This window comes from Heloderma suspectum, chromosome 1, assembly GCF_057233095.1.
Source record: "Heloderma suspectum isolate Gila_16-S chromosome 1, 16-S_ref, whole genome shotgun sequence".
Lineage (NCBI taxonomy): Eukaryota > Metazoa > Chordata > Lepidosauria > Squamata > Helodermatidae > Heloderma > Heloderma suspectum.
In genome coordinates, this window is record NC_139458.1 from 365,906,413 (window position 1) to 365,924,471 (window position 18,059).

The 18,059-nt window shown below is 45.3% G+C and overlaps 1 protein-coding gene across 2 annotated transcripts in view; it reads left to right on the forward strand.

The window, feature by feature from the left end:
• Positions 1-18,059, forward strand: part of SLC35F3 (solute carrier family 35 member F3) — a 240,789-nt gene that overhangs the window by 210,489 nt on the left and 12,241 nt on the right. For both annotated transcript variants that reach the window (XM_084828152.1, XM_084828153.1), the window contains 2 exons: positions 3,907-4,126; positions 7,825-7,950. In XM_084828152.1, coding sequence (XP_084684278.1) covers positions 3,907-4,126; positions 7,825-7,950 — 346 coding nt within the window. The remainder of the gene's footprint in view (positions 1-3,906; positions 4,127-7,824; positions 7,951-18,059) is intronic.

Sequence of the window (18,059 nt, forward strand, 5' to 3'; positions counted from 1 at the left end):
GAAGACGTGGATGAAAAAAAGAAGAAGACCCGGCAGAGGCAAAAGATTCTTAAAAAAGGCACAGTGTGCCCAGTGTAGACAAGATAGACATTGGTGGCATGAATGCCCAAATAAAATGAATCAAACACACAAAAGAGAAAACCAAAGGAGCCGGAACAGGCGAAAGAGAAGACAGCTTGAGAGCGGCCGTGACATTGACTGTGAGGGGCCGTGACATTGACTTCATAATTGACACTGGAGTGGCATCAAGAGCAAACAAACGTTAGCCTTAAACAAGAAGTCCAAACACTGGGCAAAGTTCTTCAAGCCCAGGGTGGCTTTGTCTTAGAAAATAAGCCCCCCCCCCCCTTCCCATCACAGAAGTTTATCCTTTCCAACCAGGAAATGAAGTATAAGTTAAAGAGAGGAAAAATAACCCTTTAACTCCCAGATGGAGAGGACTGAAAACTGTTATACTTTCCACCCCCACAGCTATGAAAGTAGCTGGAGTTAAACCCTGAATACATTAGACACGAGTCAAGAAAGCGAGAGGGGGGAGTAGACTGTAAACAGAAATCCTGAAAATCCCCTAAAAAGTATTCTGAAAAAGCAGTAAGAAGACTCAGGCTAGACCTTACTGTGGGCACCCCAGGAAACTGTCCATCCTGCGTACGGTCAGACCTGCAGCTGGAGAATTGAAGAGAGGGACTAGACCCTACTGCAGCTTGCCAGGTGAATAGCTGCCCAGCGTACGGTCAGATCCCAAAGAAGATCAAACATGCGTGTTGTAGTGTTAGTAGTGTTGCATTGTGTTTCCTTAATAAGGTGTGAAAAGGGGGGGTCTGCCCTTAGAAGGGAAAGTATGTCCCAGCAATTCACTGATAATGAATTAAAGTGCAAAGTCCTCATTACTGAGTAATGACTAGGGATGGTGTGTTTAGTTCCAGTTATGCAACTTTGTAAGCATTTGAATTGCATCTGAGTATTTGATCCATTTTCCTCTTCAGCTTTTCAGCTATATTTTAGTACTAATGCAAAATTATTTGCACCAATCTACCAGAGTAAAAAAAGAAACTAAATAATTATTTCATAGAGTGCTCCAAATATAGTGTGTTAAGAGTACAGAAATAAGTGGGTCCCATGCCTTTGGTGACCTAGCTATACTCTTAAGAACTTCATCACAAATGGTATCTGACATGTATTCTATAATATTGGAACCTTGGGACCTTTTGTTCGTGCAAGAATTTAAGCAGCAAGTTTTCCTGTTCTGTTCCCTTACAAAATTAATTTTCCTGCCATTCTTTTGAACCCACTTTGCAGTGAAGTGATATCTGTGTAATTTACATTTCAAGGAAGCTTGCTCCTTCTTCATTACACAGATAAAATTTGACTGCATTCACATAAAGATGTGTAATGTAATTTACAACATACAAAGGGGAAAAAGGGAAATAAAGTTTTTTTCTTTTTTCTTGTTTTTTAAATTTTGGAACCTACTTGGGCATGTAATTTTTTTTTAATGCTGCTTAATATCCTGGGGGCTGTCTACATGAGTGATTTAGCTTGGAGTGAGAGCAATTTGAGATCCTTTGTGACACATGATGTTGTTCCAATCCACTGCCAACCAGCAGCTTCCATCTTGAAAAGCCACATTATTGGAAAGTCCTTTTACTCCGTTTTTTTTTCAGTTAAAGCGGCTCCCAGGCAGTTACGCTGCAGTGTGCCCCATTCCTCTGCATTAAGTCCTTGAAGTGCCTCTGTGACCTGGCTGTGACCTGGCAGTGACATGGTCAAGGGGAGGGGTCACTTAACCAGTGACATGGTCAAGGGCCCCTCCCCCCATTCACTCTTCCCCATTGGCACTGCTGTTCCCAGGGAGAGTGACTAGAATAACTAGCCTGCCTTTCCAACTCATCAAAGTGCTAGAGAGCTCTTTCAAGCCTTCAGCATTACACTGTACTTCCTTTTCACCAGTGGGAGTAACTAGCTTCCATTTCCCAGCCCGTCCCCTTTGAAAGCCCTGATTATGCGCTTCTCTGATGCTTGCGTTACTTCAGCCCTTCTCTGATGCTTGTGTAACTTTGCTGCTTCTCTAATGCTTAATTTTCCTTTCTCAGGGCTGCACGATCAGGGAATCATGATCCTTCTCCGATTCATGTGTTACTCTAGAGCTTCTCTGATGCTTGTGTAATTTTGCCACGTGTGCATAAGGGGGGGAAGGGAGTGGGAGCTATAACTCTCTGACAGTTTGCTGGAATGGGCCACAATTGCGGTGGTAGGGTACTCTCATGGGGAGCCCTCAGATGCTGTACTGGATAATTGCAGATTTTAGCTTCTTCATTCAAAAGTGAGTATTCCCCCCCCCATCCCCCCATTTCCCCCTATTTGGCAGTTACCTCTGTTCCTTTTAATTGTGAACAGGGACCTTTCCCTGCTCTTTCCTTTGCCGTTAAACAAATGTGCATTAGTGCTTTATTTCAGTAGCGATCTACCGTGGTATCAGGGTCATGTGAGGCTGTCATTGACAGCAGAGAAGTCTGTCATTGCTGGCAGGGAGAAGTGGCCAGAAAAGAAGAAAGGGGGTGGGAGCTGTTTTGCCCCACCCAACCAATCTGTTGCCCCACCCAACCAAGTTTTGCCCCACCCAACCAATCTGGAAGCATGTTGATTTTAAGCGATGTGTGACCCATGAAAAGTGGGTTTGGGGGTATGGTATACTCCGCTTTTCTTGCTTCGTGTATCCCTGATGGACCAAAGCAGATTCTGTGAAAATGCAGATAATGCCCTGAAGCTCTTCTCCTTTCATTGTCATCTAGATGCCCCCCTGGGCTGTGAACCAAGAGGGTTTTTCATTGTATATTAGCTAAGGGGCCGTCTGAACATCAGGCCAGAATGCTGTCATCTCTTTTGCGCTCCTCTCTTGATGACCAGTCCTGGTTCAATATCTGAGTGGCCTTCACCAGGCTCATAGGTTCCACCTCTCCTGGCTGCTATTGGCTCAACTGTAGTGATATCACAATCTCAACCTCTGCTGATGTCACAGATGGCTTCTTAAATATTTGAGGCTTCTAGCTGAGTGTTATAGGACTGTAGGGAATCCTATATCATCCTTCAGGTATTGCTGGACAACACCTCCCATCATCCATGACCATCTGCCATGCTGGCTGGGGCTGATGGGATTTATGAGACCAACAACATCTGGAGGTCCTCAGATTCCCATCCCCTATTTTAACTGCTGATGCCTTTTTGGTTTTATGAATATATTGTGTACAGTCCATTTCTACTCACTCACAGATTTTAGCCTTTTTCCTGGAGGTACTGTACTTAAAAGAGCAGGGAATTCCAAATAATAAATGTGATCTAAAACAGAAACATTGACAAAGTTGGCAGTTGTTCAACCCAACTATTTATTTATGTATTACATGTCTATTTATTATACATTTCTATTATGATGATGCAGTTTGTTCTTTTTGGCCTCTGAACTGTTTTTTCCTGATAACATAGGATTCTTGAAACCACATCTCATCCAGCAGCCATTATGTTAGTTCCACAACAGGGCAGAGAATACTAAGTGAATCCCCCATGTATTAATTCTTCCAGATATGTTCTAATGCATTTCTAATACTTCTACTGTGAAGTTGACAGTGGGGGCATTTGGAAGGATACAGTATCTCCTTTAATTCCAACTCTTTGTCTGATCCAGTAACCTGAGTGTTATTGTTCAGGTCCAGTTCAGGTTCTGCAAAAGCTTACAAGTAAAAAATTAAGGTTCTCTTCTGATTTGAGGAACAGTAATGGTTTAAGCCAGTCTTTGGTTTGATTCCACATTGAATGGAGCTGATATTGAGTATGTTTGTTTTTAAGGTGCCACAAGACACTTTGCTGTTTATGCTTCCTGCAGAGTCTAATAATGTTCTTTTCTTCTTTTAGGGAGTGCTGTCGATTTTTTGGAGACAACGGCTTAACTTTAAAGGCATTTTTTACCAAGGCAGCACCCTTTGGTGTTCTTTGGACTCTCACAAACTACCTGTACTTACATGCAATAAAAAAAATAAACAGTACGGATGTCTCCGTGTTGTTCTGCTGCAACAAAGCTTTTGTGTTTTTGCTTTCATGGATTGTTCTCAGGGACAGATTCATGGGAGTGAGGGTAAGTGATTAATAATCTCTTTTTTGCTACCACAACCAACAATCTTTTCTTTGACTGTTCCCTGCAGTTTCCTAACGGGAAAATGTACCTAAAACACAAAGCATTTTATGGTTTAAAGTAGCTCTTCTTTCCTTTCCTAGGAGTCTGAATGCTCGTTCCCAAACAAAATTACTGCTGAATATTATCATTGTGGCTTAGCCTTAGCATTCATATAGCTTCTTCCTTCTAAAACGAGTTATCATGCCTAAAACATGTATATATGTTATTATGTATACCAATTTTCATATTCCAGTTTTTATAAAGTGGAGCCTCCTAGAGCCAAAGTTTAAACTTTCAGCTTTGCAGACAGTATTGTTGATGTGCATATTTTAATAAGAATTTCTTTTAATAAGATTCCACGTTTGTTCAATTCTGCTGTTAAGTATAAAATTCAACCCTAACTGGGGGTGTACAAATGTACATGTGCATGGGGGGCAGGATTGTGCCAGCTGACTTGATCACCTCATCATGCCCAGCCACTGCGTAGGGGCCTAGGCAAGGTGTCCTGGCTAGGCCAGAGGCCCAGGGAAAGGGGCCTACACCACAAGCACTCACAGCTGATTCTGTCACATGTCAGGAAGAGCACAATCAGGACAGTGTACTGCGGTGGATACTGGCTGGGGTATTCCCCTCCAAAGGACAGCTGTTGTCCCAGCAAGAGACTGCAGCTAAATGAGACCTCAAGAAGGCTGGCAGGGTCAGGCCTTTTAGAAGCTCCAACTTGGCTGGAGGCTGGCTGCAGTTCTTAAAGGGTCTGTGGTAATTTCTGTAGCCTCGGGCTCCTGCATGGCTGAGGGACGGGAGAAGCTGTGGGAAGAGTCATGCTCAGAATCTGAGGTTGCAGGGAGGGCCATATTCTCAGACTGGGAAGGTATTTAAGGGGATGCTGAGGGTTCTCCCTGAAGCAGGGTGACTAGTGTCTCATCAGACTCGGAGACCTCCTTGGGTGACGGTGGGCCCGTTGAGCCTGCGGACATGACTGTAGGTGCTGTACGTGGTGGGTATGGACTGTGTGTTCAGAGCCTGCATGTGAGATTGGTCACTAGGGCTGTGTGATTGGAACACCACTCATATGCCAGTGCTTCATCATCTCTGCTAAGTCCTATTCAGGCGTTCCTAAACCAGTTAGACTAAACATGTGAGGAGAGGGAGTGTGCTAGCCTTGCCCCCCCCCCCAGTGTTTCATTTGCCTTCTATTCGTGGAGGGCAACTTTCCGAAGAGGAGAGCCTCCTGTTTCCATGGAGGCTCTCCACATGATCCAGAACACTGGAAACTTCAGGAAACTTTGCAGAGAACCTTTGACCAATTGCTGCCTAAATCCACTGAGCAAAATTTGTTTCCAAACAGTGGAACAAAATAAACCTTTTGGAGCTTACTTCTGTGCTCAGCCAGTGGTTTAAGGAAGTGAACAGGAGGATGAATCTAGGAATTTTAGTTGGTACTCTTTCTACTTATTTTCTACAAAAGTTGACTGGCAAAATCTGACTTGTTAGAAAACCAGTAGTGAACACGGTTCTCAAATAATATCTTGTAAGGAAAAACAACTGAACACTATACCTTAAAAATCAATGCATGCTAAGCATTGTCTGACTTTCACTGACAGTCTGTGGTTCCAGTGGAAAGAAGCTACCTGATAAATAAGGTCATATTTCATGGGGATGCTCTGTACTCTATTGAGAGTTCAGGCATACATAATCATGATGGACACCAACCACAGACTCGGGTCTAGCTGTCTCCCAAGGAATTGCCCCTCTTATATGCTGAATCTAAGCAAAAAATCATCTTTCCTAAGCTGGCAAAGTGCTTGGGTAGGAGGCTATTTTAGCTGTGATCCACACTTCTTGGAAGTAAGTTTCATCGAAATCAATGGGGATCATGGTGCCAAAGGTAATTGATTGAAAGCTGTAACATTCTTTGTAAAGCTGAATTGACATTACTTCCTTCTCCTGGAAGACAGCCTTGGTTCAGCCTTCCCCTGAGTCAATAGTAAAAAGCTTGCACTAATTTTAGCATGTACAGATCTAAGCCTCTTTTCCTCTGATTAAAAATGCACTTTCAAAATTCAAGCACCGCACTTATACTGTTTTGCTGGGGGAGATGTTTGGTAATGTGGTTTACTGTGGTATTTTGACATTATTCCTGTAAAACAATGTCTGTATCACTTCAGCATAAGAAGATATAATGCTGACTTATAGTCGACCATACCGTTGGTCCAGCTAGTCAGTACCTAGTGCAGGACAGGACATTTTGTAACCTCATGGCACAGATGCCTGCCTCAACTCTAATCCCCCTCAAGGATACTTACTACAAGCTGTTAGGGGTTCGAGCAGACCAATTTCGCTCTTCTCACACCCACCCAGTCACACCTCAACATTCTGTACAGCCCAGAACCAAACAGAGCCATACTGAGTTGTTTGGGGCTTTGGGGGTATAATCCAATATTGCATGAGCAAATTTTGCCTCCATTCTTCCTTGCTGCAGCCCCTGGGCTCCCAAAATCTGTTCCAGAGGATCCCCCAACCCTCCAGAGCAAATGTTGAGGGCGTGTGGGGTGCTGTAGGGGGGAGGGGGAATCACCCCCTCCCTGTTCCACTGATGGAAGCAGTTCCATGAACAGAAGGACTAAATCAGATTACACCCTTTATTTTTATTTCAAAATTCATATATTTTGCATACTGAGGGAATCCTACAAGTATGCAGAAACCATTAACTTATTTTTGGGTGGCCCTCTTATCCTTCCAAACTGACAGGCACTCAGCTCTTAGTTCTAAGGTCTCTATTAGGTAGAAATATTATTAGTTTCAAGGCAACCCAGTTCATGTGTACTGTACACATAACAAATAGCTTTAATTTTATAATAATCTTATGGCCAAAAATTTCACTTTTCTGAAATAAGCACATTCAATACTCTATGCCCCATAACTTATTTTAAAACCTATTTTAGATGCCCTCTCTGGGGCTTCAATGCTGTACACATTTATACTTTCAGATAGTACATACAGAAGTCCAGAGATAAATTTGCCAGTAATAATGGGATATATGGTAGATAGGACACAACTGAGATGTTAATACTTTCAGTAGTACTAATGATTGCAATACCCTGTAGTTTCCTTATCATGTAGCATGGCACCTCCAACTGCAGTATGTGAATCAATAGCCTGTTAGTGACTTTTGCTTGTACTTTAGAAGAATAAAACCTTTGCTTGCTGTACTAGGATCTGACTCTGGGTACTTTCAGTTAAGGTCGTTATTGCGCAACCGCACTGCCACATTCACATAATTTTACAGGGGTCCAGATATCATCATTTTCCATTTGCAGTGGTGTTTCCCCACCTCTTCTTCTGTCTTTTTTTTTCTTACCAGGAAAAAAACATTACGGAAGAAAAGACTGAATGCCTTTTGATGATTGCTGCTAGGAGCCCCCCTTCTGGAAGCCCCAGCAGTCTCTTCATAACTGTTCTTCACTGGCAGCTGTTTTGCTTTTAGTAGGCTGTAACATTTCCTTAATACTGATTATTACTCTAGAAATATTCTTAATACTGGTTACAGTCCTACAAAAGATACAAATTAGATTATACCTTCTGTGTTAAAGTGGACATCAAACTTATCTCTTGCACCTCAGAGAACACTAACGTGCTGCTTCCATGTACCCAAACAGATTGTGGCTGCTATACTTGCTATTGCAGGGATAGTCATGATGACTTATGCTGATGGATTCCACAGTCATTCAGTCATTGGAATAGCGCTTGTGGTGGGATCTGCCTCAATGTCAGCCCTCTACAAGGTAAGCATGCTTCAGCTTCATCCATGTGCCGGTCTTGTGTGCTACTGTCAAGTACTGGACTTCAGGCCCCTCTTTCAATCCATGTTTTCCATCTGTTTATATCACAGTACTGTTCTATACAGGAGTAAAATGACATTTGATATCCCAACCCTGTAGTGAACTCTCCAAAGCAAAAATGCTCAGGCAATACCACACACCACAATAGAGTAGTTACTGCAAGAGGAAAAGCTGACGGAGGTGCTGTAGGCCAGACACTGCGCTACTCTCAGCACTCTCGGGTCTGTGAAACAGCACCATTCATTGTTTTGGAGGGTGGGGGAATGTTTGCAACCAGCTGCTTAGAAAGGAACCTAGAGGATGGCAAGGAAGAAGGAAGGCGGCTTCTTCACCAAGTGCTGATCTATATCAGCGGCAGATAAATCCCCTTCCATTTCTGTTGAGGGGGAGGAGGAAAGGTGAGTGAAGGAGATTTCCTTACCCATTGGCTGGATTAAGACAATGATCCACACTCAGGTGTCGAATGTGGCTTGAAGCGTGGGTTGTTGAACTGTGGGTTATCGTGTTGTCTGAACCCAGCCATGATAACAAACCATGGTTTGTTAAGCACGAACAGCACACAGTTTACAACCCAACAACAAGCCATGGGCGTGGGTTATCATGTCTGAACCCAGTTCACTCTCTCTAGAAGGTCTTGCATCACATTTCTGACTCCTCTTTGGGGACTAAGAGAAGGGGTGGAATAGTGAGGGATGAAAGAAAGAAGAGTCATAAGTTACTGCTTCCCATTCAGCCACCATGACTGAACATTAGTGCTGTTCAGAAATCAGCCCAACCGTTATGCAGGGTTGATTTTGTTTTTTTTATAAAGTATTCATGTTTAGGAGCCTTGTTGCTTATCATTTGGGTTTTGGTGACACATTCTGCAGTCATTTTTAAGAGTTTCTCACCCATTAGAAATTAATTTTTAAAAACTAGAAAACAAATGAAGAAGAATTTTAAAATGACAATGACTCTACCCAGTGGCCTCATGATAGAAAGAAAATACATGGGTCTCCCTCCTTTTTTATATCTCCCAAACATGAAGGCCTGGGTTTTTATGAAATATGTAATGTAATGATACCAGGGATGGGCTGGGCTATTTGCTTATGCCTCAAAAAATTTAACAGCTTTGTTTTGTTTATTTGTTTATTTATTTATTTCTATACTGCCCAATAGCTGAAGCTCTCTGGGCTGTTCACAAAAATTAAAACCAAAGAGCACACAATAAAACAATACAAAATATAATAAAACATTAAAACCACAGTAAACAATATAACCAGAATAAAACCTAGTAGCAGTGTAGGGATTTAAAATACAGATTTAAAACCGCAAAGCTAAAAGTCTAAAGAGCTAAAATGCCTGGGAAAATAGAAAGGTCTTCACCTGGTGCCCGAAAGAATACAGTATAGGTGCCAGGCAAGCCTCACTAGGGAGCTCATTACACAGCCGGGGTGCCATAGCAGAAAAAGCCCTCCTCCTAGTAGCCACCCGCCTCACTTCCTTTGGCAGGGGCTCTGAAGGGCCTCTGAAGATGATCTTAAGGTCCGGGCAGGCACATATGGGAGGAGGCAATCCTTCAGGTAACCTGGCCCCAAGCCGTTAAGGGCTTTGAATGTTAATACCAGCACTTTGAATCGGGCCCGGAAATGGACTGGCAGCCAGTGCAGCTGAAAAGGTACTGGCGTAATATGAGCTCGCTGGCCAGTCCCTGTTAACAATCTTGCTGCCCTATTTTGGACCAGCTGAAGTTTCCAGACCGTTTTCAAAGGCAGCCCCATGTATAACGTATTGCAGTAATCTAGACGAGAAGTTATCAGAGCATGGATCACTGTAGCTAGGCTATCTCTGTCCAGATAAGGGCATAGTTGGTATACCAGCCTAAGCTGATAAAAAGTGCTCCGTACCACTGAGTTCACCTGTGCCTCAAGTGACAGTTCTGGATCCAAGAGCACCCTCAAACTATGAACGTGATCCTTTAGGGGGAGTGCAACCCACTCCAGAAGAGGTTGAATATCACCCAGCTGGGCAGACGAACCACCCACTAACAGTACCTCCATCTTGTCTGGATTGAGTTTCAGTTTATTGGCCCTCATCCAGTCCATTATCGTGCTCAGGCACTGATTCAGAACAGCCACTACCTCACTGGGTTTGATGACAAAGAGAGGTAGAGCTGGGTGTCATCCGCATATTGATGGCACCTCAGCCCACACCTCCGGATAACTTCCCCCAGTGGTTTCATGTAGATGTTAAACAGCATGGGGGATAAAACAGAGCCCTGAGGAACCCCATGGCACAGTTGCTATGGCAGAGAGCAATAATCCCTCAGCATCACCTTCTGGAATCAGCCATCCAAGTAGGAGCAGAACTACTGCAGTGCAGTGCCCCCAACTCCCAACCCAGACAACCTATCCAGAAGGATACCATGGTCAATGGTATCGAAAGCCACTGAGGGTCGCACTCCCCCTGTCCCTCTCCCGGCAGAGGTCATCCCACAGGGCAACCAAGGCAGTTTCCGTTCCAAAACCAGGCCTGAAGCCCGATTGAAATGGATCTAGATAATCCATTTCATTCAAGAGTGCCTGGAACTGACCTGCAACCACCCACTCAAGCACCTTGCCCAAGAAGGGGATGTTGGCCACTGGCCTATAATTGTTAACAACCTCCGGGTCCAGGTTAGGCTTTGTCAGGAGTGGTCTAATTACTGCCTCTTTTAAAGCAGCCGGCACCACTCCCTCTCTCAAGGAGGAATTTACAACCTCCTGGACCCAGCCGAACATCCCCTCCTTATTTGGTTTAATAAGCCATGAAGGGACAGGGTCAAGCACACAAGTGGTCAATCAGACTTGGCCAAGCACCTTGTCCGCATCCTCAGCCCTCAATAACTGAAACTCATCCAATAGAACTGGACCAGACGGTGCTCTGAATGCCTCTACCAATGGAACTGCATTAATGGTGGTGTCCAATTCATGGCGAATCTGAGTGACTTTATCTTCAAAGTGCCATGCAAACTCGTCACAGCGTGCAACCAAGGGTTCCACAGTCTCTCTCCCTGGCCCAGAATGTAATAAGCCACAAACCACTCAGAAAAGCTCAGCTAGACGAAACTGAGAAGATGCAATGCTGGTGGAAAAGAACTGTCTCTTTGCCACCCTCACCGCCACAGAGTAGGCTTGATAGTGAGCTCTTAACCTGTGTTCGGTCAGACTCAGCACGAGTTTTCCTCCACCTGCGTTCTAGCCATATCCCCTCTTGCTTCATTGCCCTCTGCTCAGGTGTATACCAAGGAGCTGGCTGGGCTCTGCTCAGAGGGAGAGGGCGCTTGGGCGCAATCGTGTCAACCGCCCGAGTCATCTTTGCATTCCACAGAGCGACCTGGGCTTCAACAGCAGGAAAATCCCCCAGAGCCCTCTGGAATCCATCGGAATCCATTAGCCTCCAGGGGTGGACCATTTTAATAGGTCCCCCACCCTTGCAGAGGGGAAAGGCTGCCAAGAGTCTAAACCTCAACAGGAAGTGATCTGACCATGACAAAGGGACAGATGTTAATTCCTCCACTTTCAGATCACCATCCTCCTGCCCAGTCGAGAAAACCAGATCAAGCATGTGTCCTTTTACATGCATTGGGCCGATGACATGTTGGGACAGCCCCATGGTTGTCACGGCAGCCATGAAGTCCTGTGCTGCCCCGGATACAGCGGCCTCAGCATGGAAGTTGAGATCCCCCAGAACCATAATCCTAGGGGTCCTCAACACCAAGTCCGAGACCACCTCCGTCAGTTCAGGCAGGGAGTCTGATGGGCAGCGGGGTGGGCGGTACACCAACAGAATCCCTAATCTGTCCCGGGTACCCAACACAAGGTACAAGCCCTCAAGATCTGCACTTGAATGAGCAGGAAGCCTGGAGAGGGGGATCGAATTTCTATAGACCACTGCAACTCCTCCTCCCTGACTCCCGAGTCGGTGTTGGTGCTGCACTGAGTACTCAGGAGGGCACAGCTGGGAGACAGTAACCCCTCCCAGTTCCCCCACCCAGTAATACATACCAGGTTAGCCCCCTCATCCACAATCAAATCATGGATGAGGGAGATTTTATTTTGGGCTGACCTGGTATTCAGCAGCAGCACTGTCAGACCTGAGGGCAAGCTGGTAAGGCAGCCAGGATCCATCTTGTTGGGGGAAGAGCCAGAAGAGGGGATAGCCATAAGGTGTCTAGCCCCTCTTCTCCTCAGCTGGCCTGTTAATCCCCCAACGCCATACCTGCCCCTACCCATGACCACAGTTACGGTGGCACCTCCCTGACCCCCTGACTTGCTCAATGGACTTCCCAGGCACATATTTAAATATTTGTTCAGAATAGAGTATAAAATATACAAAATTATTAATAATCTGGAGTAGCAAGAATGGTAATACTGGGAATCTACTCAGTCATAGTTTAGACAAAACAGGGTTGTTTTCCTACTTTCTCTGTAGTGAAAAACAGACATAAATATAGTGCATACACTGGCCATTTCTATCTGTGTGTAATGGAAAAGAAATGTCTGCCACCAGCTGGTAGTTTAAATCCTTTGCTGTAGCCTCCTCTGCATTTGATAAACATGATCTCTTTCCATTCACCTTTTCCGATTGCCTGTCTTTCCGTGAAACAGCCACCAGACAGGTTGCCTGTGGGTGTTAGGAGACAAGCAGTTGGAATTCAAATTTTAAAACTTCTGGTCCATAACTGAGTCAGCATAAAGAGCATAAAATATGAAATCAGTGGCCAGCTGTCTGCAGAGACGCTTCTGTTGCTGTTCTATCTGTGACATTCCTTTGTGTTAAAACAGAATGCTGTTGGGAGAACTAAAATAAAAGAGGATGATAAAAAAGGGGGGAGCACTTTATATTGATTGTATGAAACTAGTAAAATAAGATGATAGCAGCTGGCAGACAGAACAGAGACCTTTAGCACACTAGCAACCTTTCTGGGAGCAATCAGCCATATAAAGCATGCTTCTTAGCAAGGGAGAAGTTGATCTGTGCATTACTATTCCATAGCAGGAACTTTCTTCAACCATCCTTTAAAGTCCTGAAACAAGTCATCTGAGAAGTACATGGGAACAGCAGATGGCTCCTCACTGTGCCATTCAGTGTCTTGTTAGAGCATCACCTCAAAGTAAACAAGCAAAGTCTTCAAAATACACTGCTCGTATCTCTAATATTAATTGTACTGGCTTGCCCTCATTCTGCTTACCGTGTGTACTAAATTAGATGAGGTGTCACAGCAATCCACTGCAGTCACTGGCAGTTATTAAAAAAAGACAATTTGGATAAGAATGGCATCCCTGACATCCCTGTAGAAGGTATTGAGGCATAACCCTAAGCTATTCAGTGTCCTGTGCCATTTTGCATGATAGCAATGGACTGTGTCACTAACGGAAGAGCTGCACTGCACACACAGCTGCACCAATATACTGCTAATGGCTGCCTAGCCCAGTGCTACCTGAGCATCACTGGCACACTGAGTTAGCACATATGTCAGTCGCAAGCCACACAGAAACTGTATCAATGCCTGTGCTGAGCTCTGCTAAGCCAAACAGCGGACCAGGGACTACCAAGATCAACATAGGTGGCAGAGCCTAAAACAAGGTCTCTAGCACAAATTCCCCATGTTAGTTGGTGCTTCTTCCTCAAAGTACTTATACAGTCAGGGCCAGAAATATTGGAGCAAGGATAACTGTTTTGGCAGTTGGCCTCCGTACACCACCACATTGATGTTGAAAGGAAACACACCCAGATGGGAGCGAAGTCAGGACTTCCAGCTGTAATTCAAGGGGTTTGACAAAAGTGGGGCACTAACCATTCAGGAAGGACAGCCAGTGGCATACCCCCCCCCCATCGTTGGTGGCTCATAAGTAACGGAACGAATGGCTGACAAGCAGCTGCATTGCCAGGTGTGGCCTGTTTCCTGGGTACTCTATGACCAATCAAGCACATAAAAGGCCTGGCGGTGGTTCTGAGTGTTACGTTTGCATTTGGTAGTGGTTCACTGGAACCCCCAACATGAGGTCCAAAGAGGTGTCCATGCGAGTGAAGGAGGCCATCATTAGGCTGAGGAAACAACATAAACCCATCAGAGAGATAGCAGAAACATTGGGAGTGGCCAACACAACAGTTTGGAACATCCTGAAAAAGAAGGACTTAACTGGCAAGCTCAGCAACAGCAAAAGGCCTGGAAGACCACAGAAGACAACTAAAGTGGATGACCGCAGAATTCTGCTCATGGTGAAGAGGAACCCTTTCACAACATCTAGCCAGGTCAAGAACACTCTTGCGGAGGTAGGCATGTCCTTGTCAACATCTACAGTCAAGAGACAGCTTCATGAATATAAATACAGAGGCTTCACAATAAGGTGCAAACCACTGCTAACGCTCAAGAACAGACAGGCCAGATTAGCCTTTGCCAGCAAACAGCATAAAAAGGCTGCCCAGTTCTGGAATAAGATTCTTTGGACTGATGAAACCAAGATTAATTTGTACCAGAATGATGGGGAAAGTATGGAGAAGGAAAGGAACAGCTCGTGATCCAAAGCATACCACATCATCTGTCAAAGATGGTGGAGGCAGTGTTATGGCATGGGCATGCATGGCTGCCAGTGGAGCCGGGTCACTGGTGTTTATTGATGACCTGACTGCTGATAAAAGCAGCAGGATGAATTCTGAAGTGTATAGGGCCATACTTTCTGCTCAGATTCAGCCGAATGCTGCCAAACTGATAGGACGTCGCTTCATACTGCAGATGGATGATGACCCAAAACATACAGCAAAAGCTACCCAAGAGTTTCTCAAGGCAAAGAAGTGGGATGTTCTTCAATGGCCAAGTCAGTGACCTGATCTCAACCCAACAGAGCATGCTTTTCACTTCCTGAAGACAAGACTGAAGGCAGAAAGACCCACAAACAAGCAGTAGCTGAAGGCAACTGCAGTAAAGGCCTGGCAAAGCATCTTGAGGGAGTAAACTCAGCATTTGGTCATGTCCATGGGTTCCAGACTTCAGGCAGTCATTGACTGCAAAGGATTTTCATCCAAATATTAAAGGCGATCCTTAAGTTTGAAATGATGTTGGTTTTTTCCATTACTTATGAGCCACCAAGGATGGGGGGGGTGTATGCCACTGGCTGTACTTCCTGAATGGTTAGTGGCCCACTTTTGTCACACCCCTTGAATTACAGCTGGAAGTCCTGACTTCGCTCCCATCTGGGTGTGTTTCCTTTCAACTTCAATGTGGTGGTGTACAAAGGCCAACTGCCAAAACGGTTATCCTTGTTCCAATATTTCTGGCCCTGACAGTACTTCCATGTATAGTTCTACATACCAGTACTAAATCAGCCATTGTGGAAGCTGAAGTTAATAATAGTATTGTCCTAACAGTATTTGTCCATCTTCAAAGCAATGGAGCAGCATATGGACTATGCAAACGCATCTTCCAGTGGCAGCAATGCCTTTTTCAGTGTCGATACTTCAAGTCAAGATTGGGGTGAATCAACTTCCATTCTTAACAGTAGGCAGTATCCTATGCTGTCCTCATGCTAGCGAGACCTACGTCTAGCGCAGGATGAAGCTAACAGTTCCTGAAACAATGGAAACCAGCAAATGCATGTTTCAGAATGGGGCAGGTCAGCAGAGCTCACAGAAGGAAGCTCTGCTGGCCTTTCCTGTGTTGGAAGCAAGTAGTACTAGTGTACAAAGACCTTAAACAACTTGGGACCTGAGAAAGCATCTTCTTCTTTATCAACTGTTTTGCCAAGAGGCAAAGGCTCTTTTTAGGATTCAGAAGCAATAAACACACAGGTGGATAGAAGTCAAGGATTTTATTAAAGAGCAGGCAAAATAATACAGAATAACATGCGATACCAGTACTGAGCAAGACAGCTCACCTCCCCGTTCAGTTGTCAGGAGCTCCAGATGAACGACAGTGGAGAGACTAGGGATGGCGGAGAATTTCTCCCCGGAACTTCGGGGGGCCAAGCGCCAACGTGTTTGGCCCCCCGAACAAGTTTCGGGGAGAAATCCTCCGAACCCCCGCCCCCCGCACCTCCCCCGGGACGGGACTTACCTTCACCGAATGTCCCTCCCGGTGGCGGGTCCGGCCGGCGGTTCGGCGGGTGTTCCAGCGGGGCAGGAGCGGCAGCCGGTCTTTCGACCGGCTGCTGCCGCCGCCATTGCAATCAAAGAAAAAAAAAACGCCCCCTGATAGGCTACGTGACGATTCACGTAGCCTATCACGGCTAGATTTGCAAAGTCAGCCATGATAGGCTACGTCAATCGTCACGTAGCCTATCACGGGTGACTTTGCAGATCTAGCCGTGATAGGCTACGTGAATCGTCACGTAGCCTATCAGGGGGCGTTAAAAAAAAAAAAAAAAACTTTCGCGGCCGGGCAAGGCGGGAAGCCTCCTCCCCGGCCTGAATTTCGGCCGGGGCGAGGCGGGAAGCCTCCCCCCCCCAGCCTGAACTTCGCGGGGGGAGCAGCGAAGCGCCTCCCCCCCACCGCGAACGTCCTTCGACGACAGGTAAGGGACTTTCGTCCACCCCTAGGAGAGACCCCCATCAGAAGGCTGGCATGCAGCACCTCCTACAGTCCAGGTCTGTGTCTTAGCTCACTGTGGGCAAGTCTCTGGTGACATTTCTACCCGAGTTCTCATCTCGCAGGCTGGAAGAGCACCCTAATTACTCACACCTAGGGTGATGGTCAGATCCTCAGGTCTCGTGATGTTCATTCATTCTTGTACCGCCCAAAAGATAAGCTAAAGCGAGTAGACAGTGGCCAACCTAATTGATTCAAGGTTGTATGCTCCCAAGCAGACAGCTGGCCTTGGCAAGCGAAGCCTCCAGCCCAGAGGCTTGAGAGCTGTTAAGGGGGGCAGGTTTTTAAGGTTCTCCAGGAGATTCAGGCATGCAAGGAACAATTGTGGCACGCCACACTCCTTTCTCCTCGAAATACAATGATCTTCTGGTGCATGTCCGATACAACAACCTGCCTGGTCACTGAGGTCATCAGAGGGCATGTGCCTGGTGGTTCCACATGGACCTATGGCCTGATTGGAGTCCACCTGGAGAAGAGCCTGTGTGGTGGCTCCCTTCCTTTGGAACTCCCTCCCTTTGGAGGGCAGGCAGGCACAAACATTGTACTGTTTCTGGCGCCTCCTGAAAACGTCTTTATTTCAGGAAGCCTTACTTGAGTGACAGGCCATGGTTTTATCAGAATTCTGCTTCCTTTTAAAAATAGTAATTATTTTAACATGGTGTTTTATTCTTTTATCCTATTTTGTATATTTTACTGTTCACTGCTTCGGAATCTGTCTCGATATGGAACAGTATACAACTGTTGTAAATAAATAAATTATAAAATAAAATAAATACATAAAATATTTCTGCTCATTTCTGGGGTTGCTTTAGGAAGTACTAGTTCCTGTTGTGCTAGTGGTGGGTGCCACTGCCTCAACAGAATTAGCAGAGACTCTGGCAGTACAGGATACTGCCCAGTGTCCTGCAGAAAACGCATCATACTGGCCAGACCCGAAGCCAGAAGGACTGGCATTTGCAATCTAGGGCCTACCATTGGTAATGGGTTTTAGAATGCTCTTGAGTAAAGATTGCTAACTTCCTCTCAGTAGCTGTTCAGTAGAATATGTTAGGTCTTTCTCTGCTCCATTTCCCACCGCAGAGGAGGCAGCTTTCAGCACAGACCAACACCCAAGTGAAGTGGAATTAGCATCCTAATTGGAAAGCAGTTTGCTATTCCACAGCTATAATGGTTGACTTGAGACATATCCACAAAGTTAGGAAAACTTGCAAGTGCTTTGGAAGCACCTAAAAACAATATTTGTTTGTTGAAACCCTGTCTAAAACTCATCCAGTGGATTCTGATTGAGTTAGTTGCATTTAGCTGCCATTGAAATCAACGTGAAAAGTTAGTAGTGACTTAAGTCCTATTGAAGTCAATGGCAACTAAGTGCAAGTAACTTCAAAGTAAGAATGCTTACAAATCTAGTTGTAATGTTTTGCATGTAACTGAAATGAGCTAATAACTT